General features: G+C 37.3%; 1 protein-coding gene across 2 annotated transcripts in view; it reads left to right on the plus strand.

Moving 5' to 3' along the window:
* slc30a2 (solute carrier family 30 member 2) overlaps positions 1-17,813 on the plus strand; it is a 45,107-nt gene extending 27,294 nt beyond the window's left edge. For both annotated transcript variants that reach the window (XM_042391413.1, XM_042391414.1), the window contains 7 exons: positions 5,751-5,962; positions 8,492-8,638; positions 10,030-10,183; positions 11,469-11,688; positions 12,198-12,303; positions 14,085-14,219; positions 15,410-17,813. In XM_042391413.1, coding sequence (XP_042247347.1) covers positions 5,751-5,962; positions 8,492-8,638; positions 10,030-10,183; positions 11,469-11,688; positions 12,198-12,303; positions 14,085-14,219; positions 15,410-15,555 — 1,120 coding nt within the window. In that variant the 3' untranslated portion in view covers positions 15,556-17,813. The remainder of the gene's footprint in view (positions 1-5,750; positions 5,963-8,491; positions 8,639-10,029; positions 10,184-11,468; positions 11,689-12,197; positions 12,304-14,084; positions 14,220-15,409) is intronic.
* The last annotated feature ends 5,573 nt before the right edge of the window (positions 17,814-23,386 follow it).

The following is a 23,386-nucleotide window of genomic DNA, read 5'->3' on the forward strand; positions in this document are numbered from 1 at the left end:
CTTACTTAAGGTTTTCCACATCTCCATATATATATATATATGTATATATATATATATATATATATATATATATATATATATATATATATATAAAACCTATTGACACTGTTTAAGTTCTTCCTGTTCGAGGTTCATTCATGGCTGTTGGAAAAACAACCAATCAGAGATCAGGAGTCTTATCTTCCTTTGAAAGAGCCAAAAACATAGTAAAAAACAGCAACAGACAAATGGCCCCAAAAACACACAAAATAAGAGAAAAATAGCAAATTAAAACTTGCGACAGGAGTGGATGAGATCAGACCAGCTGCTGTACAAGTCGTTGTTTCAGGAGACTCAAAGTGTTCAATATTAAAATAAATACCTAAAACAGCTGATCACATGAAAAAATCAAAAAATCAAAAAATGAAAACAAACTGAAAAAGAAGATTTTAAAATGAAAATGATCTGCTCTGTTATTGTGAAAAGAAGCAGGAACGTTTCATGCTTATATTATAGATTTTATCGGCATGTATTCATATTTATCTCATAATGTCTCACTGATTTATTTATTTAATATTAAACACTTCAAGTCTCCATAATTGAGAGGCAAGAAAGGAAATGCAGGTTTATTTGTAAAGCACCTTTAAACAACAAGCAAGATGCTTTACTGAAGACATAAAAACACATTATAAGAGGTTTAAGATGTAAAAAGAAAACATATTTATCTCTTAGACTGACATTAAATACACTAACTGTTCCAGTCACTGCAAGGCAACATAACTCCCAAACATGAAGGGTAATTCAGTGATTATCAGGCTACAAAAACATCCTCACAGGAGCTAAAACAACAAGCGTAAGATGATGATCAGATGGTTATCGTCACTCTGTCTGGTCTGTTGAAGCAGCTGAACCGACGCTCATCTCCTCAAAAGACACGACGTTGTTTAATTCTGCTCTGCAGCGATACCGTCTCACTGCAGGCTTTGATACGTCAGCTACAAAACCTGCTGTACGGTGCTCTGATACAGCAGAATGCAGCTGTAATTAAAGGCTCTTTCAGTGGACACGTCTTGTATCTCATCCTTTCACAGATCACTGAACATCCCCTCAGGTCTCTACACCGCTGAGAGTCAACAAACAGAGCACACCTGCCCTGCAGGGTATCGACTGACTAACAGATGAACCCTTTCCCAAAATTAAATCTAATATTCATAACATTTAGGAGACTAAATATGTGCTCACTCGTTGTTATTCTGCTGACCGAGCACTCGAAACGCTGATGTTGCAGGATGCTGCTGCTGCTCAAACCACCTTTGACTCTGTTAGACATTAAGAATAAATATGAGCCGTAATGCAACAACAATAACTGTAAAGCTGTAATCTGCAGCTCCAACCAACACAACTCACCGACTATTTAAATAAGAAAGTGTGAAACAGAGGATAGCTGCTTCTGCAAAGTGTTAAATCTGAGTGGATTATCTAACATATACAGTAGGGGTGTGCCCCAACACAAAGCACAAATAGTGTTTTTGGGGTTTTTTTACAAATATTTGTTTCATACAAATAATTTCAAAAATTATTTGTTTTCAGGAAGAAAAATAAACCATGACATCACTATCTCAGTGTCTCTCCTCTGCTCCGCTGTGACGTCTATCAGCAGGTCTCAGTGAGGGGAGTCACATCCACCTGCTACATGACAACCCAGTCGCTAGAAGAAAACGTCGGCATTGAACGTTTCTGCAAACCACAGAAACATTGAATATCTACGTTTCAACACGTGAATTACGTATCATATCAACATTTCTACAAACGTAGCATGTCTCACTAAAAAAAGCCGGTTTTCTCCTGACGTCTCGCTAAAAACACCTGCTAGTGTCAGTTGAAACAGGAAGCAGACATTGGTTTCGGTTTCGAGGTGGTCTCGAACCGGCTTCTCTACTGATTTCCAACTTTCCAACAAACTTACTAACCATCCAACTGCTCCTCCTCCTCCTATATAGGAAAGATCAACTCATATAGATCACATGTGAACTACGTCACTTTAGAAATGTTGAGATGATACGTTTTGTTGAAATGTTAATATGCTACGTGTTTTCACATGTTGAAACGTAGATATTCAACGTTTCTGTGGTTTGCAGAAACGTACAGTGCCAATGTTTTATTCTGGCGACCAGGCTGTACATGACGCACATTTCCTAATTTGGACATCACTCCGGGAGTTGGAAGAACAAGCTTCATGAACACTTATTGTAACACTTTAATTTTCTAAAATTAAAAGCGTAATAAAAACAAAAACAGGATTTTTTAAGCCTCTTTCCACTTTTATTCGAATACAAATACAAATAATTTTGCTGCCTCAACAAATACAGATACAAATACAAATACTGGGCTCTCTCCCTAACATACAGTCAAATAAGAACATCCTTTTATAATTTTTAACATTTCAGACTGTCAGAAGGAAAAAAGTAATAGCTCTCAAACTGCGAACATATTTGGCTCACTTTCATCTAACTTGACTTTACGTGACATTATATCACCTCTCATTTCTCATTAGAGGAGATTTAACAGCACAGGTATTAAAGGAGTTTTGGCAGGAAGAGCTTTGAGCTTGTCAGTAATTAGTGCTCAGTGTTTCAGTCATTCATCGTTACAGCCGCAGTGTTGCTACAGGAAAGTACAGCTTACCTACCATGAAATATAATCACACGCAGAGATAAACTCATATTAACACATTTCAGCAAATTACTAGAAACCGATTAGTGGATTATTTGAAAATTACAGACTTTGTTTCTCCCTGGTAGTGAAAGACAGTACAGTAAAATCAAAACTACATTCAGTGAGCATTTTATTAGGAACACCTGCGCAATCTAATACAACTCTGACATAAATTCTACTTTTATGAAGCTTATATATTTAGTAGAGTTATCACCTTTCTGACATTGTCAACAAAAACCTGAAAATATATGAGCTTCATAAAAGTAGAATTTACGGCAGACATGTTGGATTGCACACGTGTTGAGGATATTTTGTCCAAATCTTTTTAGACGTTTATATTTGAACATAATGTTCCCTGAAGGCTTCAGAGCTCTAGTTTGAGTGTGTATCTGTGTTGTATGTAGGTGTGTGTGTGTGTGTTTGGGGAGTGTTTGCTCTTATGTCCCAGTGGTATAATTGAAGAGAATCTGTTTTCCACTTGGCTGATTCTTTTCAGCTTGGACATCCCCTAAGACGCACGTGGTGTGTGTGTGTGTGTGTGTGTGTGTGTGTGTGTGTGATAAAGTCTAATCACGGACCACTGGCAATCTCCTATATGAGGTGTGTGACATAAAGTGTGAGTATGTGTGTGTGTGTGTGTGTGTGTTTGGTTATCTCAAGTGAGCCCAAATTAGTTTTTTTCCACCTCATTAGCCGCATCATCGCAGCAGCTCCCCCTCACTGCACACGGCAAGAACAGCGACCTGAGTGTGTGTGTGTGTGTGTGTGTGTGTGTGTGTGTGTGTGAGGAAAACGGAGAAGTCAGCATTTTGTTTTGTTCTCATGATTAAAATCCAGGTCAGTGTATGTCGTGTCACAGCTGAAGTATTGTGTACATGTGTAATCTCAGGGTTCAACACTATATTATTTATGATTCAATCACTGTAACCAGACAATAAAATGATGCTGTTTGATAGAAAACAAACTATATTTATGGAAAAAAAAAAAAAACTAATAACACTGTAGTTGACATCAGAACAGAACAGAAATAATGTATTATTAACTATTAGTGATATATTTTGTAAAATTAGTGGTAGTAAAGGTGCAGGTCAGCCATATTGTTCTTGAATCACAACAGGAAATGGGAATTATCTATGAGATTTTCATTTCATGTCTGTGTAAAACTCAGAGGACATTGACTTGGTGAGTTGACATCTTAAAACTGGACTAAATGTTTTAGACGTTACACAGGTATAAATGTTGTTTCAACAGCATTTTAATTATTATTATTTCAACAACTAGATTCAAGATTCAAGAGACTTTACTGGCATTTGCACAGGCACACTGGAATTATTGTGCATTGAACTCAATCAGATAAATAAAAGAAACAAATTTACAATAAATTAAGTTGAAAATTAAATTAAAAAAGAGGAACAAAGATCTGAGAGAGATTACATTGTTTACAACAATTATCTCCAAGGAGCAATGTACAGTACGGATATTACACCACAGCATAGCAGCATGTAAACCAGGATATAAATAAGGGTTCAGACTAATTAGGACTTAATTACACTGTAATATATTAATTTAAATGCCTTTGAAATAATGGTTATTTGTAACCTGGATGTCAAAGCATCTCTTGACCTCTAAATCGATGCTTTTGGGTGCCAGCAGATGCACTGAATTTAGTATTTTAAGATAATGCGTATAGTCAAGTCAATTTTACATACAAACATAACATAGAAAACAATGTTGAGTGTTGTAAAGAGGACGAGTCTATTATGATCTGACCAGATACTGAAAGCTTCACCTCAGCATCAGCATTAAATGATTTTAGTTTAGTTCTTTACTGTCTGAACTGATGAACTGTCTTACAACTTTTCCACTTTAGTGAACACTGAGTACTGTTGTACACTTTGTCAGCTCTGCTGCCGTATTTACTCAGAAAATCTATTCACTAAACATCTATTAAAATGAAGATTTGTTGCTATTACAGGGTGAACAAACATCTGTATTCCGATACAGCCTGCCAGAAGTTGACACTGGTCTGACGTTGAGTAACCCGACCTGAAATTGTGTAGAAAAATACAATTTTCTACTACAAACAATGTATCGACTCGTAATCCTTCTCAATCATCACTTATGACCCACTAGAAGTGTGTGGTGTATTTATCTGCAGAGACTCTGCCCTCTGCCTGTATTTTCATATTTTTTTTAATTATTTTGCTGTGGGTGTGTAGCTCCCAGCCAATAAGAGCACAAGGTGTGAGGTTGGGATTCATAGCATCCCAATCTGGAGCATAGGTCCAGACAACATTTCTACCAATGCATTCCACCTATTTCACTCCCCAAATGGACCTGCATACAACCAAAGCATGTTCCTGTAGAAACTGCCAGGATGGAAACGGAAACTAGATGTTTCCAATCCCAAAATCTTGTCCCTTGCCTACAGATCCTGCTTTGTTTATCCGTCCGGCTGCGACTTTACTGTTCTGGTTCACTCTCAGCGCTCTCATAGCGTCGTTTTGGGCCACAGCAGGCAGCTGTTTTCAGAGAAAAAGCTCAAAAAAGCCACTGTACACTACCTGCTCAGCACCAAACGGCAAACAGACACAGTTAGCTGTAGACTAGCTGGTGAACATAGTGGAGCATTTAGCAGCTAAAGAGCCAGATATTTCAGTTGTTAGAGAGAAAAAAGGTGGACAGAAACAAATGAAAAATGAATGATAATGTTACTCTGTAATGTGGAAATAAGCAACTGTTTCCTAACAAGATCAACATATCAATTTAAAAGGTGATCATACAATATGTGATTATGTGATATGCTGCCCCCAAGTGGCCAAAAATCAGTTAATGCAGGTTTAAAGATTAGAGAGCGACCGTACCAACACTTGGCAGTCGTACTTCTGTAGAAAATGGAAATAGAAAATTAGCCACATTGTCGATCTTGATACCATTACTATAGACAGGAAGGTTCAATCTTATTTCACTTATAGGGGCTTTAAAAAACTTCATAAATGAAAGTGATTGACCATCTCTGTCTTCATTCACACATACCTTCCTTTGTACCCCTGCAGCGCCTTTCCAGACTCCAAAGAGCAGTATCCCGACTTCCCTTTTAAGAACGGCGACGTGTCTGGTGCCATCGAGCTCAAACGACCCGTCGGCGTCCACTGCCACCGCACCAAAGCCTTGGCATGTGAGGACAGTGTGGACAGGCTGCTGGCCCAGAAGAAACTCTACATCGCTTCAGCCGTCTGCCTCGTCTTCATGATTGGCGAGGTCATAGGTATAAGTTTAGAAGTTCAAACATCAGGGATTAAAGAGAAAAAACAGAAGGTCAGACCTTTGTGTTTCTTGCTTACAGAACTGATATTGTTTGAAAGCGTATTTTCTAATACATAATCAAAATCTCAATAATGTGAATTTTCAAATACAAGAGTCAAAACAACCACCCATTTTATCACTTATAATACCGACAAAATCTATCTTCACATGCCCACAAATGGCCATCCATCTGTAGCCTTTGTTGCTGCTTTGCATATTTTGGATCAGATTTTGGCTCGAACATGTACAGATGTATTTGAGAAGTTGACATTTGTAGTAAAGAAGGAGAAAAAGAAGTGAAATCCTGCTACTTTAGTTTGTTTACGTAGCCTCAAGAGCCAGAGGAAGCTTCCTGAAGCTGACCAATCAGAACAGAGTGGGCTCATCAGGAGGCGGGGCCTTAAAGAGACAGGAGCTAAAACGGCCTGTTTGAGACAGAGGCTGAACTGAGGGGCTGCATAAATGACCAGTAGAAGATAAATAAGGAAATTTTAACTGTAAATCATGAAAAGATATTCCAGTAGAGCCCCAGAATATAAATATAGAGCTGGAAATGTGCAGAATATGTTCACTTTAAATGCTATGTGCTATGAATTTGTCTTTATTTTTGTAATGTGTTTAAAGCTTATAAATTAGATATTAAACAACTAAAATTGTGGGAACATTGAGTTTATTCATATTTACCCTCCATACCATCAACTATGAGAGTCTTTGAAAAACCAAAAAGTATTTGACATAGACAATGATTAGACACAACCTTCTCAGATATTCTGACTACATGAAATCAAATGAATTTGTTAGATGGATGAAACTGACATTTTAGGGATGAAGCAAGAGCTGTTGTTTTAAGTATAGCAGCTGCAGCAGACTTCTCATTCCCAGAGCTTTTTAGAGGCACTGACAGTTTTCCCTCATGGACATCAAGAGTAGTAATAGCTAATAGTGCTGACAGTCATTTGTCAGAGGAAGCTTTGTGATCTTTCCCCCAGGCAGATGAGGGATAGCTGTTTGTTGAGTCTGGGTTTTTATTAAGTTTTACCACAACAGAGTTTACATCAAGCATCAGAGAAGCCTGTTTTGTAGAAGCTGGAAGCTGATGTGGAAGTTTTTTAGCACAAAAAATGGAGTGAGCACAAACAAATTTAAGAATTTCTTTATTCTTTACTGTTAGCTTCCACAGAGTAGTCGCTAGTCTTTTTACGGTCCACACAAAAACAGCAACAATGAAACAAACAGCAATTTAAAATCACACAGTATTTCTAGAGAGAAGCTGACAGGTTTTCAATGGGAGTCAGTTGGAGCATCTGGCGGACGTCGGTGGCACTTTCAGGTGTTTCTGCATTGCTGCTTGATTGTGACTAACAGGCTGTGAGATACAATTTGGGAGCACACAGGGACAGTTTGTACTGTATGAGAAAAACAGCCTTTGAGCCCAAAAAAGGACAGAATCATGACAATGATAGATGTTTTGAGGACACAAAATGATTGGTGTGACAACATTTGAGTGAGCAGTACAGCTTCCTTTCCTCTCTTCATCTTTAAAGTTAACCCTCAGTTTTAGTAGTTTGTAAAGTAACATCAAGCTTCTTCCCACTGTGACCACTTGTTCACAGGCAAAAATCTGACATAAATTAACATAAACTAATGCAGAAAGAAGTGTGAACCAGATTTTTAACAATGTATTTGTGCTAAAAACTTGTTCTGTGGTCTCAGTCTATTTCTGCTAATTGATTGTTGATTGAATTTGTTTTGTGCTCACTCAATATTTTTGTCATGAATAAACTTCCATATGTTTGTGGTTCATGCAATCAGTAATTCCAAATTTCTCTGTAAAACAAATCAGATACAAAGATTCTCTTTTTTAAAAATTACAAAACTTATTTCATAAAAGCATAAAATGGTGATTCATGGCTGATCGCCGAGATGTTTGTCATGATATGAAAGAATATCACATCTTTTCTGCCCGATGTATTATTCAGAAAAAGAAGGTCTCAGTGTTAATACATATATATGTATTATGGTTTCCAGCTGCACTAAATTACAGGCTTTATTAACCTTTAAATGGCTAAAATAGATGTGATTAAATGTTGAGGGTGTTATTGCTCAGAAGATTGTCTCACAGTTGGTGGCACACTCCTTATAAGCAAGTTTTCAAAGTCTGTTTTTTTCCAATTACCATATTCATTAGATCATTAAATAATTAATGTACCATAGAACTACCATAAAAACAAACAAACTAGTCTTCAGTGTCTGGAGAGAAAGATGGAGTAAGATTTACTTAAGATTCACCTGTCGATGCAATTTAATGACGATAGCTGAACGTCCCTTTATAAACCTTAAAACAGTTACTACTAATATTTGTTATTATTATATAATATTACTTTTATAGCAGTAATGTAACAGTTGTGTATACTTAGACAGTGGATCACAGGATTAGTGAGGAAGATTTCTCACAATCAAGTTGATCAAGTTGTTTTCTGACTCCCTGTAGGAGGCTACCTGGCCCACAGCCTGGCCATCATGACGGACGCTGCCCACCTCCTGACAGACTTTGGCAGTATGATGGTGAGCCTGTTCTCCCTGTGGATCTCCTCCAGACCGCCCACCAAAACCATGAACTTTGGTTGGCACAGATCAGGTCAGGACGAGAGATAAGATTCCTCTGAGTGGATGGATGGAGAGAGGAAAGAGGAGAGGCAGATGGATGGATGTTTGGATGAACAATTTAGTATATTTATTCATTTATATATAAATTAAGAGTCACTGAATAGGAGAAGACTGGTGCAAACCTGTTCTTTTCTGTGTGGAGTTTGCATGCTGAAGTTTCAGTCCAACCTGTGCCATTCAAAGGTAGTTTTGATTGTGCCAAATGCAGGCGATGAGTTTTATAAGTGTAGTTTTTTCCTTTTTCAGTAAGTGGCAGCCATGTTCAAACTGCAGCAGCTAGCTTACTTTCTTACTTTCTTTGCCTGAAGGTGGCAGCATCGACACATCTACATCTGTGGCTGTTAGCATTGTTTTCCTCAGTTGGCGCAGTGTGGAGCTAACAGCTCTACTGTGTGGAGAACCTTAAACCTGGTTTCAGTGTTATTGAGTGGATTTGTGAGTTAACCAGCTGCTCATTTCACAAAATTTGTAAAAAAAAATACAAGCTGTGATTTGTGACATAATTTCCTCTCAATTTAACTTTGACGTGTTTCACTTATCAAAACAAACAGTATTTTTAACTAATGCTGAAGAATGCTGAAGTCCTCCATGTATCAAACAACTATCTGCAGATAGATTTTGCAAAAATGTATGAATTTTGATGATGCCACAATTTCAGTCTAGAAAGACCTTTTCTTTAAACCTATAAAAAGTGAACATACTGTATAACTACGGTATATGTAGAGTGATGAGTAATTCATATTAAAGGTGCAGTACGTAGAATTTAGCAGCATCTAGTGTAACTCGGCAGAAATGGAATATAATATTCATAAGTATGTTTAAATTAGTGTATAATCACCTGAAATTAAGAATCATTGTGTTTTCATTACCTTAGAATGAGCCTTTATATCTACATAGGGAGCAGGTCCTCTTCCACAGAGCCCGCCATCTTTCTACAGTAGCCCAGAACAGACAAACCAGACACTGATTCTAGAGAGAGACTTTCACGTTTTTCACGACTTTCACGGCCACCGTAGGTTCTCCTACACGCTTGGAAGGGGAGGGGTATTCAGATGGTTGCAATCTGCAACCTCACCACTAGATGCCACTAAATCCTACAGACTGGCTGCGTCAGGACTGGGCGTCCTGACGCAGCCTCTCATTTACTTGAATGGGGGCAGTGAATGAGTCTATGTGGTTAATTTATAGTCTTGACTTCTGTCTGAATAGTATTTGATGTTGAAGCTCTGTTGTCTCTGAGGCATGTGGTTGATTATAGAACTTCAAACAGAGATGTGCTGTCTTGTACTGTGTGTGATGAACTCTATAACTATGATGAAGTGATGAAGATTTATGCTTTGGCTTCTTCTCTTGTCTCCACAGAGATTCTGGGAGCATTAGTCTCAGTCATGTCCATCTGGATTGTTACGGGGGCTCTGGTCTATTTAGCCATCGAGAGGATTGTGCGCAACGACTATGAGATTGATGGTCATGTGATGTTAGTCACCTCTGGTTGTGCCGTCATTGTCAATATCATGTGAGTACCTTTCAGAGTGGTAATACAGTACATTTAATCTTATGGTGGTCCTGTTTTAAAAAGTGTTAAATGCAAAAACTAAAGTAATTATCTCAGGTGATTATTTCTGAATTGTGAAATCAATAAAAAATAACTTGTTAAAAATTGGAAATTATTTATTGATTGTAATTAAAACGACCATATTAATTATTTTATGATTACATTTAAAATGCAATTATAAGACTAAATTACTTCTTGGAATTTTGGTTTCTGGGTGACGTTACGATTTAGTTTTTCCTTCACTGTCATACTTTCTACTAGGGATGTGCAGATGGCCCAATATTTGTATTTGTATCTGTATTTGTTGAGGCAGCAAAATCATTCGTATTTGTATTTGAATAAAGGTGGAAAGAGGCTTAAAAATCCTGTTTTTGTTTTTATAAGGCTTTTAATTTTAGAAAATTAAAGTGTTATGATAAATGTTCATGAAGCGTGTGTCAGTAGTTCAGCTTTATCTCTGGGGAACACCCCCAACTCCGGGAGTGATGTCCAAATTAGGAAATGTGCATCATGTAGCAGGTGGATGTGACTCCCCTCACTGAGACCTGCTGATAGACGTACCAGCAGAGCAGAGGACAGAGACTAAGATAGTGATGTAACCGACCTGCGCGCTGGTATTTGACATGTTTTTTTGTTTTTTTCTTCCCCGAAAACAAATAATTTTTAAAATATTTGTATGAAACAAATATTTGTAAAAACTCCACTTTTTGTTCCTTTGTCAAATAACGTATTTGTACTTTCTACTATTCTACTTCTTCAATGTCAAACTATTTTATATTTTTTCTTATTTTGTCACCTATGGAAGCCATGAAGTGGTTGCAAGACATTTTAAATAATTTTTTTAAGGTTACCTTGAAATAATGTATTTTTATCAGGATTACAGAGGGATTTTTTTTCATGATAACGGGTTAATTATCCCAATTGTTTTTGTTTCTTGAGAAAGATAAAGATTTCCTTTTCACAAAACAGAAAAGGTTGTTGCCTCAAGGTTACAAGTTTTATCTCAAGAAAACAAGTTAATGACCCTGAGATAGTGAGATAATTAACTTGAGATAATAAATAATTAAAAGTATTGCACCAGGGCTCTTCTTGGCTTCCGTATTCATCCCTTAAAGGAGAAATACTGCATATTGTATTTCTGGAATGCAAACATGCATTTTTATGCAGACTTTAACGTGAACGCAGTCGTTTCCTGTGTGCCTTTGAGCAAGGCAGTCAATAAAACACCCCTTTTTTCTCTCTGCAGCATGGCCTACATCCTCCATCACTCCACCACCTTCCACGCTCACGGCAGCGGCTACCACCAGATCGACGAGGACGGTCAGAGTCCCGTCTCTCACGGTCACTCTCACACGCTCCTCAGTGGCCACGGCAACACCAGCGTCCGCGCCGCGTTCATCCACGTGGTCGGCGACCTGCTGCAGAGTGTCGGCGTCATGGTGGCGGCGACCATCATCTACTTTCGGGTCAGATATAGATCACATTCATGTTAGGGTGAGACTGAAACGTCAGTTGATATTGGCCCTTTAATAAAAATCAAATATGATTCAGTCAACTACAACTCTTCTATCTTATAACAATAATAATAATAATAATAATAATAATAATAATAATAATAATAATAATAGAGTTTTGACTTGTTTATGGTCTAAATTATGTTCAAGGGCTTTTGGTATATTTATTAAATATTTACTATAATATATCTTATAATACTTTATACCAAAAACAGTCACTTCATTGGGCATTATGTCAGTCACAAGTGTCATTTAAAAGTATATTTTAAAGTGTACAAAAGTGGCAAAGAAAGCTTGTTTATTGGAAAGGAAAAAGTGAAATTCTCCCATCATCGTTCAAGATGTTCCCCTGTTTCTGCCCTGAGCATCTTCATGTCACATGACTGTGGTAAAAACACCATCTGATGTCTTTTTACTCAAACTTTCAAGTCTCCAAAACCTTTTTTTTTTCTCTCTTTCAGCCTGAGTACAAAGTTGCAGATCCCATCTGTACCTTCCTGTTCTCTGTCTTCGTCCTCTGCACCACCATCACCATCCTCAGAGATGTCTTCAGGATACTCATGGAAGGTATTCATCTTCATCAGCTTCCTCTGCTTAAAAAAGTCAATTTTTAGAGGGGAATGGTGAAAAATGTTGTAGTCATGTGGTTCTGGTAATACTGACAAGGACACTAAGTTATGACAAACAAGTCTACTGTACTGAGCTAAATGTTAACACCAACACTGTAGCATACTCACAATGAATGAAATGTATTTTATTCCAATAACAGAACAGAACAGAAATAATTAGGTCATATATATATATATATATATATATATATATATATATATATATATATATATATATATATATAAATTCATACATACTGTGCATAAACGTATAAAAAAGGCAGATACTCAAATACCACAGTTGAAAACAACACAATAACACAACTTAAAGATTTCTAGTGTGAAAAAGGTGCTGAAGCTTTTCACAACAACACTTCCTGTTTGACCTCAAACAACAGAAACATAAAAAACAAAAACTTACATATTCTGTACCAGATCCTTCTATGCCGATGTTTCTTTCTGATCATCCGTTTTTATATTTGTTCAGTAAGTTATATTTTTTAAAACTTGCTAAGTGTAGCATGATGCTAACATCCTGACGTCTAGCAGGTGGGTTTACCATGTTCTGAGTTAAAGGAGAGTAATTAAGCTTTTAAAAATCAGCATCAATAACAGTAACGTCAACAGTTTGAAACCATCTCTCTCCTGTCATCTGCTGTCATATCAACACTGTCCCTCTAACAAACGCATCAAAAACACTGATATATAATAGTTTGTTCAACACATAAACAGAAGAGTTTCTTAAAAAATTACTCAAAACGCTGAATTGATTATCAAAATAGTTGCCAATTAACCTTTAATCAACTAATTGTTGCAGCTCTAATCTTTTCATCTAACACTTATAAATATAAAAGCAAATAAGTGAATTTCCCAAAATGTTGAACTATTCCTTTAAGATGATATTTCTGACCAGTTGTTTTTCTCGCCTGCAGCCACGACCGAGCTGTTCAGGGCCTGACCTGATCTGACAAGGTCAACATATGATGCCAGAAGCCTTCATGTTCTGTGCTCTCATGTGAAAACTTAAAGCCTAATTTGAATGAAATACAGGCAAAAATGACTTTCTTGACTAAATCATATTAAAAAAATATACTGTGGGTTCATGAATTGAAACTAGCAGCAGGATTTTGTCCTAAAGTGATTGTTAGGACTCGATTCGCTGCTCCAACGTCAGTTGATGCAGAACAAACATGAGATGAACCAGAGCAGATACTCACATCCTGGGGAAGATTTTATGAAGTTCACCACAAAAATCCCAAGATCTTTGGGAACATTTTTAAAATCCTCTTTGCACATCAGTGAACTTCCTGAAGACGAGTCAACCAGAAGTAGCACCTGAGGCATCTTTTAAAAACATTTTCGGACAACATGAATGAGTAGAGAAGAGTCAAGGCTGCAGCTTCTGTCATTAACTTCATATAATTTTCAGTATATACAGTTTATATACACTTCAGTTAAGAAAACAGAATGTGACTTTGCTCATATTATTACCAGTATTTGACTAACTGAATGTAAACCTATTGATCAGTTACTGCAAAGTACCGGAGACAATTTAATATAGTGCAGCTAACTTTGTAGTATCATGAGGTTGTTGTTTGAATCATTGTAAGTAAACTTTAAGTGCACATTAACATGTACTCTCTCTAGTCTGAAACCGACTTTTACCTTGTAAAATGAGCCACAAATTCACAGAAATACTGCAGGACTTGTTTATTAATTTATGGCTTGTTTTTTTTTCAGGGTCTCCAAAAGGAATAGAGTTCAACTCGGTGAAAGAGGTGCTGATGTCTGTGAAAGCTGTGAAGTCCATACACTGTCTGCACCTCTGGGCTCTGACTCTGGGCCAGTCGTTGGTCTCCGTCCACCTGGCCATCGGTAAACTAACATCTGATCTACAAACACTATACGATGGTAGAGGACAGAGTTTGGCTCAGTAAATCAGCAGAATGTTAGAAATAAAATGCAACAAAACAGCGGAAAGCAGAGTAGAATACAAAAAGAGACAGAATAGAAAAGAATCTGACAAGAGTACAATACGGTACTGTAATGGAAAAGAGAAAAAATGCAGTAAACAAGAGTAACTAGCAGAGAGAGATTACTGCAACCAGAGATACTACTACAACTGTGATAATTTGAATTTGTGCAATTTATATTCATATTGATGAATATGAGCAGTGAACACAGTTTAGGCGATTTGTAAGATATGAATGAAAATATATTTAAATAAAGATGTTAAACTGAGCTGAATTCAGTAGAACATTGAAAACCTGTATAGACATGTATGTTACGTAAGTTTTCTTTCAGCCACATTCAGCTCTAACCCTCCTGTTGTCCTCGGGTCAATTTTGACCCGGGAGGACAACAGGTGTCATTATGTGCCGTCATCAAAAAAAATGAAATGGTTTTAAAACAGTATCCTGACTAAACTTTTACATAAACCAGTCTGCAATAATCCATCAACATATTTTCCTCTGATCTCAACTATAGTTAAAATAATTCATAATTTCTTTGTCAGGATACTGTTTTGAAACCATTTCAATCACATAATGACACCTGTTGGGTCAATTTTGACCCGGGGACAACAGGAGGGTTAGAGCTGATGCTGGTCTGCAGTGAAAATGTTACTTTCACAGGTAACATGAATGCAAATATTTAATTTAACTGACCACCAAGTGTAACAAACCTCATCACCAGTGGAGTGACTTTGTGTCAAGACACTGCAACATATAGATTTATATAAGAATGATATATAATTAAGAGACGTATTGCAGCTTTAATTTATCTATAATCTATAGAAATCTGAAGGACGAATGGTTAAGTGTTAGTGCATCACAAAAATGTGCATTTGGGTGAAATGAACCTGCTCATCAGACGCAGTTTCATCTTCATTCTGCATGTTTTCTGATCTGAGCGTTTATTTCAAATGTTGTTTCTATCTGCACTAAGTTCTTTGAATGTTTTACATGCATGAAAAGCAAAGCAAGAAGAGTAGAGAAGAAAGAGCAAAGTACTATAAGAACATCTTATACATCTTGCTTTCTGTTTTCCTGTTTTGCGTCCTCTAGAGGAAGGTGCCGACCCTCAGTCTGTGCTGCAGGAGGCCACTGATCTGCTTCACACTAAGTTCGGTTTCTACAGCATCACCATCCAGGTGGAGCTTTACTCTGAAGACATGAGCCACTGCTCCCACTGCCAGGACCCCTGTGACTGACACCGATACCGGACCGACCACAACATGACGCGGCTCAGACATGTTTTCATTGTTTCTGGAGCATTACTAGCTGTGTTCCCAAAGCAGCGACCTGGAATAGAAGGAAGTGTTTTGGTAGATCGTTATGTTGGCAAACTTCACCGTTAAGTCGTAAGAAAATAGACATCAAAGTCATCTGTGTGTTCATAGTAGAGTGTTAACGCTGGAGCAAACTTAGCCTGTCAGTGGTGTTTGAGCACTAAACTTAACTTCACAAGACATCACAACGAACCAGGAAGTTGCCTTTTGTCACCAAAACACTCAGCACAAGATGACATCACAGCATCATTTAACTGTAACACTTTAAGTCCCCCCTTTACAGCATCTATCAGCACAATATAAACCGTTAAATGGTTTTTATCACATACTGTAATTGAGCTGTAAGCAGTCAACAACTTTAACTCCTCCTGTGGGCTCCCATAAACTGGATGTAGCTGTAATAATGTAAAATATGTCTTCATAAGAGAAGTTGTCATTGGTGACGGATACTCTTCATCAATAAATACTTAAAAATATCCTTATATCTGCTTATAACTACATTACAGTGTGTTATAAACCATCTATTCTGCTTATAAATGCTAAATAGTTGGACTTGAAGTGAAGTATAACTCATTTAACTGACTGCTTAATACTTACTAGATGGGTAAATTATGTATAATGACATGAGATGATGTAACCAGGTTAATTTATGCAACTATTTCAGGAGATAATAACTGTAAACGCTCGCAGTGAGTGATGCTTCAAAAACGTTTAAAAACACTGCCGACTTCTTAATATTTCCTTCAAATTTCAAAAACTGCCAGACTGTTGTTGTTATTATTTACTGTTCAGCTTAAACACTTTTCTCACATTTTAAGACGACGCTGCTTAAACTCAACATTTACTCAGCGTTGCATATTTTAATGTGTAAGAGTTTGAGTCTCGCAGCGGGACACATGGATGACTTTGATGTCTTGGTTTTGATTTCAACGCTAAATTTACCAAAATAGTCCACCGACTGAACCAAACACTCATGACACAGTTCACCGTCATCTTACTGCCGTTACTGAAAGGCCAAACAGGACTCGACAAGTTCTTCACCATTTATTTCTTGACATATGTGCACAAAATAGTTATTTTTGTACCACACTGACTACAGTTGTCGTTTAAGGAAGGAAAGCAGAAATAATCTCTCTAAAAATACAGAAGTGTTCATATTGTTGGTTGTTGCCTTAGAACATCACAGACTGAGGGTCACATCATGTCTTGTGGTTAGAAAAAACAAATGGTCAATTACATGACAAATAAATGAGAAAGTAGGGCAGGTTGAACTATTAGCAGACACTTTTAATCTATGAAAACTGCAATATTTATTTATCCACAGCAGGTATAAATTTAATAGAAGACTGACAGACACAACAACTGACAACCATGATGTCAATGCAGTATTTCAGGCAGTCGTCATAACATCCAATTTTACGTCTTATAAGCTCTGTGACTTGTTCAAGCCCTTTTCTGAATCCCTGAAAATTGTTCTTAAAAACTAAACTCCTAATCTGAACTGTTCTAGTATTCCCTCTGGACATTATACACTGTGTTGTACTTAATCACACCATGCTAGCTCTAATGTGTTATATCTAATTATTCAACAAATTCTGGATTTGACCAAACTCTCTACTGTAATGTACTTTGTGTCATTTTATCACATCATACCAAAGATAAAGAGGATTTTGGGGGGCTTGAAGGTCAGAAAAAGTAAACTATACTAGATTAGTGAACATCTGGATTTAGGCAAAATATAATAGAAATATTACAGTTGGTTGAGATATAATTATTTGTTTTGTAAGAAAGCACCAAACCGGTCACATTAAGGGATATTTATGGTGGTATTTAGCAGAGTCACACACACAAAACTTTACAAAATCCCCCTGAAAGCCAATGACAGTACTTTTAATTGCTCCTTTAATGTGTATCTGAGTGAGAAATGTTTGCCTAGTAGCTGTAAAAGCATCGGCTTGTTCCACCGACCGTCCGAGTCGACATTCAGGTCTGAGGCCAAAAACCATTTAGTCCTGCAGACGGATGATTAGTTTCAGCTTTGTGCTGTCGTCCATCTCATCTATCTTTACTTCCTCCTGTAGCTTCACTGTTACCCATCAATCAGCTGTATGTCTCTGTGTTCCCCGAGCTTTCATCCATCTGTCTGTCTATCTATCTATCTATCTATCTATCTATCTATCTATCTATCTATCTATCAGTGATGATTGATAGATGTGATATGATTTTCAGTTTTTAGCTGACTGTTCCGTTATTTATATGAGACACATAATGTGACATATGTGCTTTCGTTGACAAATACCAATTAATTACATGATCATCATCAGTGCTCCTGTTAGAATATAAAACTTGTATCAACAGTATTATTAAGACTGATGCTGTATTCATGCAAAGAATGGATAAACCTCACATTGAACTCAGCTGTGAAGAGACAGAGATTCGATAGAAACAAGGCGTTTATTGAGAAGGCCGGGGGAAGGGAATGCAGTCCTGGTGAGGCTGGGAAGAGAGGGGATCAAGGGCAAAGACGCAGGGCTGACGAGACGAGATGAGGGGGTGGAGACAGAGCAGACGGAACTGCAGGAGTCAGGGAACAGGGTTAGGTACGAGAAAACAGAAGAAACAACAACAAAAAAAACTGGATAAATGCAGGTGAAGTGGCTTGAAGCGTAGTAACGCTGACAGAGTGGAAGTAGCAGGGCTGAGTATATGAACAGGGCTTGATTACTGCTACTACTGCTTACTACTATTCCATCACACCCGTCTCCAAGAGCAACCAGATAGACGAAAAAGTTATAGCTCCATATCAATTAGCTAAATTGAATGAATTTTGAGTCAATATTGGATTTTTTAAAATGATTTAACTCAGCAATAGTTGCTTTACAGACATTTTACTAGGCTGTCAACTAGTTTTTTGACTCCTCTGTGGGAGGTATCGTTGTTAGCTGTCAGAAATGATCAAATCTCCAACCAGAATTACAACTTGGAGGCTGACCTGAATGATTTTTCCCTTCAGTCGCTTGTAATTACAGTGTAAACGACATGATATGAAGGCGGCATGGAAGTCTAAGCCCTATTAGTGGCTCAAAGAAGCTACTATCTTGGTAATAATAAAAACGTTATTTTATGGGAGCAATTCATCAGTTGTCATTATATCCTACAAGATGAACATACTGACAGTTAAGCTGATATCTTGCAGTCTTGCTGCCCTGGAGACTGAATATATCAAATCTGATGTCAAGATGGCGCTACAGAACAGGTCAAATGACAGCTAGTTGACGTCCATTCTGCTCCGAGTACAAATCCAGAAGGGTTTATCCTCTGGGGTTGAGTGATACTGATCAGCGAACGTCATGGCAGGCAGCCTATTGCAAGATCTTTTTGTGAAAGTTAAAATGTTGGTGATGTTGGTGTAAGGGTGGCACTACTGGAAATCATCAAAATGTAGTTCATCTTTTGGGGACCATGAATATCCACAACATGTTTCATGTCAGTCTGCTTGTTAGGTGATAAGTGACGTTGTGAAATAACTAATAATTTGGCCTGAGGGAGGCACTACGGGATACATTTCAGTATTATAAACAAACAAAAAAATGACAGAATCAATCCTCTGGGGAGCAGGAATTTGCTACTTTTTGATCTTTTTGCTTATTGTGTAAATTTTGGGGTGATGGTGGGATTAGAGGAAAGGGCCATGTGATCATCAAAACCAATAAGGTAATAAGGTTACTGTCACTATGTTGTCTACAAAACTCATCATCATTTGGACCACTGGGAGGCACTAGAGCAACAGTTGTGTGATTAATTAAATGAAAAACAGTTCATCCTCTGGGGAGCAAGAATGTGCTCAGAAAATTTCACAGCAAACAGGCCTTTGGATTTGTTACTTTTTACTTACTGAGAAAAGTTTGGGGTGATGATGGGATTAGAGGAAAGGGCCATGAGGTTATCAAAATCAATAAAGCTTGATGACAAGGATCCATCCTCTGGGGACAGTGAATATCCACAGCAAGGTTCATGTTCTTCTGGTCAATCTGATCATTACTGTAACTATGTTGTGTATAAAACTAATTATTTGGCTGCTGGGAGGCACTAGAGGAACAGTTGTAAATGAATTAAATGGAAAATAGTTCATCCTCTGGAGAGCTAGAACATGCTCAGTAAATTTAAATGCAAATTGCCGATTAGATTTGATTTTGATGAAATATTGGGTTGAGGTTGGCTGAAGAGGAAGATCATGGTGTCATCAACATCATTAGGGTTCATTCTCTGGGGACCACGACTATCTACGCATGTTCCATATAACCAGTTTTAGTCGGTGTTGGTAACCGCTTTGGTCTCGAGTATAATTTAAAAAATAAATGAATAATTTTACACCCATAAGAAAAGCAAAGCCTGTAACGTTCTCCAACTACTATGAACTGTTGATGTTGTTATTTGCTCTCAATTAAAAGGACAGTTGTACCTTGTAAACGCCAACTTGACATCCATTCTGATCCACGTACTTGCATGGTTGTTAGCTGTTATTCAATATCATGTACAGTAAGAAGTTTCTTGTCCAACTGCCAATAAGAATACGTTGATATATAATGCGGAAGATTAATCAAAGAAGAAAGAAAATGTTTAAAATTCTATATTTTCACCAATTTTTATGAAGATCCTGTATATTAAATACATTTTTTCCTTTTGAAATAATACAAAATGAGAATATATATATAAGGACCCAACAGCTATGAGGTTAAAACTAAGTGAATGTAATGATGACGGATGCATTTTACTGTGCTAGTTTTGATATACATACTGGAGTTCTCCTCCCACAGGCTGTGGTGTTAAACTGGAGCCAAAGTCTTCTTCATAGTCTGATAAAAGTTCATTTCATTTCAGAAAAAAAAGTGTTCCTGTTTGTTTACTATGAAAGTCTAATGTTTGAGAATGCTCTGTATCGTGCTGTTGTCGTCTGTGACAATTATACTTCGTGTGACTGTTGTAAATATGTCAAATATTGTGTATTTTCTGTGTATTATTTTTGTGTATATGTGTAAATACATTGATCCTCCTTGTACAATCGGTCTTTAAAAACAGTCCTATTTGTCTACGTGTTATGGTGATGCTGCATAAATCCACTTGTCACCTCTGTGATGTTTGGTATTTCATTTTTAAGTGTGGCAAGAGTTTTTTGTAAAGTGAAATAAAAGACTGCAGATGATGGAGTGAGGATGGATTATTTAAAGAAGTCGACTGGAACAAAGAGACAATGTAGAAGATCAACTGATTCACTTTAAATTTATCTATATTTTTTTGGTTTTGACATAAACGTTTATTCTAAAGCTGCGTAGTTACTGTTTGGATCATTAATCCAGTTCTAACAAGCCATCACAAGGTCTAGTAGTAGCTGCTTTGGAGCTTTTGATGGTATCACATGGTCTTCATCAACAGATTTAGTTTGCCCAGGTTGTCATGGAAGTGTAGATGTTCAAATTAATTTTCTGAGCACTTCAAAGGGGACACATCATGCTTTTTTTGTGATTTTCTGTCATTGATATACTGTTATAATGTCAGATGTCTGTGTTAACCCTTTCATGCATAAATTATGATAACCTCAGTCAGGATTATTTTCTTAAGTGTTTTTATTCCTCTTTAGGCATCAAAAAAATATTTTAACACACATTTTTCAAGGAGTTTGTCCAACTTAGTGGACAGATGATTAATTGTCATTTTCTCCCAACATAAAATCAATACTTCGAAATTTTAACAATTGTATTACTCCTTAGTTGTTACTTGATGTTACAAAATTTTATTTACCTGCAAGGGTCTATTACTATAGAAGGATTGGCAAGATGTTCCTGAGCTGATAAGCATTTCCGGCCAGCAGGCGGCCATCTTGGTTTTGAACTTTTACAGTCTATGGTTTTGAGAAATTTGTTGCACTTACAAAGGCTGGCCAATGGATGGCAGTATATGGGATGACACCAAGCGGCAAACCTCTGGGGCTGTAAAATGAAGCCAATGCGGAAGTGCCAAAACCTGCAGTTCCTTGAATGGCCACTTGAGGCTCCAAAAGCGAGTCAATCCCCATAGACCCCCATGTTAAAATTCCCAACTTTACAGCAGAAATAAACATGTTTATGGTACAAAAAATGGTTTTGGTCTCTGTAGATAATTTCCTCTTTCATGACAACTGTACGGGGGGTGAATTTTATTATAACTTGCCCGTTTAAATGTTATTAAGCTGTAAAGTTATGCATAATGAAGGACATGGCTGCTTTGAGTGACAGGTCCGCCAGCCGCTAGGTGGCTTGTTTCAGCCACTCAGCCTGCCTCTTTGCCCATTGGCTGAGAGTTAGGCAGCGTCACACACTGCCAAGATGGCGATGGCCAGAGAGGCTCACTTTGAGCTTCAAAACCGCTCTACAGAAACCAACGGGTGACGTCACGGTAACTACGTTCATATTTTCATAAGTCTATGGATGACACACTAGAGTCCGCTGTGTTGGCTGATGTGCAACTATACCATTAAAACCCATGCATAAAAAAAGAAAATGGCTTTGGAATAGCTGTCCACTGTAGTGACCACAATGCATGAAAGGGTTAAACATGGTCAAAACTCCAAAACTTGAAGTGAACATGTAAAATGCTCCCTGAAAGTATGAAGTCAGGGCTTCAGTCTGCTCTGAGCCCTTTCTTTACAAAATTACGTCTAACTTCTTCCTCATGATGACATCAGATTGTTGGCGAATGCCCTCAAATTGCCGTCCTCTCCGTAGTCTTTGTTGCTGAGGTTGTTCCACGTGTCCAATCACATATTTACAGACATCTACGGATGGGCAGCTTCCAGGAGCTGGCCAATCAGAACAGAGTGGGCTCATCAGGAGGCAGGCCTTAAAGAGACAGGAGCTAAAACAGCCTGTTTCAGACAGAGGCTGAACTGAGGAGCTGCATAAAGGACCAGTATAACATAAATAAGGAGTTTTAAAAACTGTAAATCCTGCAGATATTCCAGTAGGGCCCCAGAATAAAAAAGAGCCTTGAAATGTGCATTTTATGTCCCCATTAAAGAAAGAAGCTCCAGCACAGCTACTAATAGACAAGATCAATAATGAATATTCAAGCTCAACTTGTATTTATTATTTATTCAAATTGTATTTTATTACAAAAACATTAATTTTGACGCACCATTTCAGAAATAGTGACAACAAAAGAGCAGGTGCTGTACATTTCAATGCTTTCATGAGTCATCTTTAAAATTTACAAGTTATAAGATAATATCGAAGTATTTTTCCATCACTGACATCTTTATCATGGTGTTCACTAAACATCATTCTGAAACTGTCAATGACATTTTGGAAATAATCCCCATTAAAAAGAAAAATAAAAAGAAAATTTTGCACCTTTTCAAAACCCCTAATTTAACTTAGTGGAAAAGATGTTTTTGTTTACCTCTAAAAACAGAGATTAATTACTGAAAGAAACTGAATAATAACTTAAGTCAAGAAGCCACATCACAATACTGCAGCAAAATTATGGATCTAAACACCAGGAATAAGTTCAACAAGAAACAATGAAAAAATACCTAAAATTTATCATTTATAAACATTACATCCTGCAAAGTTGCAATAAAAAAATTCAAGTATTTCCCCCTCAGTTACAGCCTGAGTTGTTGAACATGATAAACGAGAAAACAATCAATTAAACAAGTACAGCAGCATAAATGAGCCCAAAGATACAGCAAACTCCAAATCCCCCCCCCCCCCCCCCC

This window comes from Thunnus maccoyii, chromosome 17 (assembly GCF_910596095.1).
Source record: "Thunnus maccoyii chromosome 17, fThuMac1.1, whole genome shotgun sequence".
NCBI lineage: Eukaryota > Metazoa > Chordata > Actinopteri > Scombriformes > Scombridae > Thunnus > Thunnus maccoyii.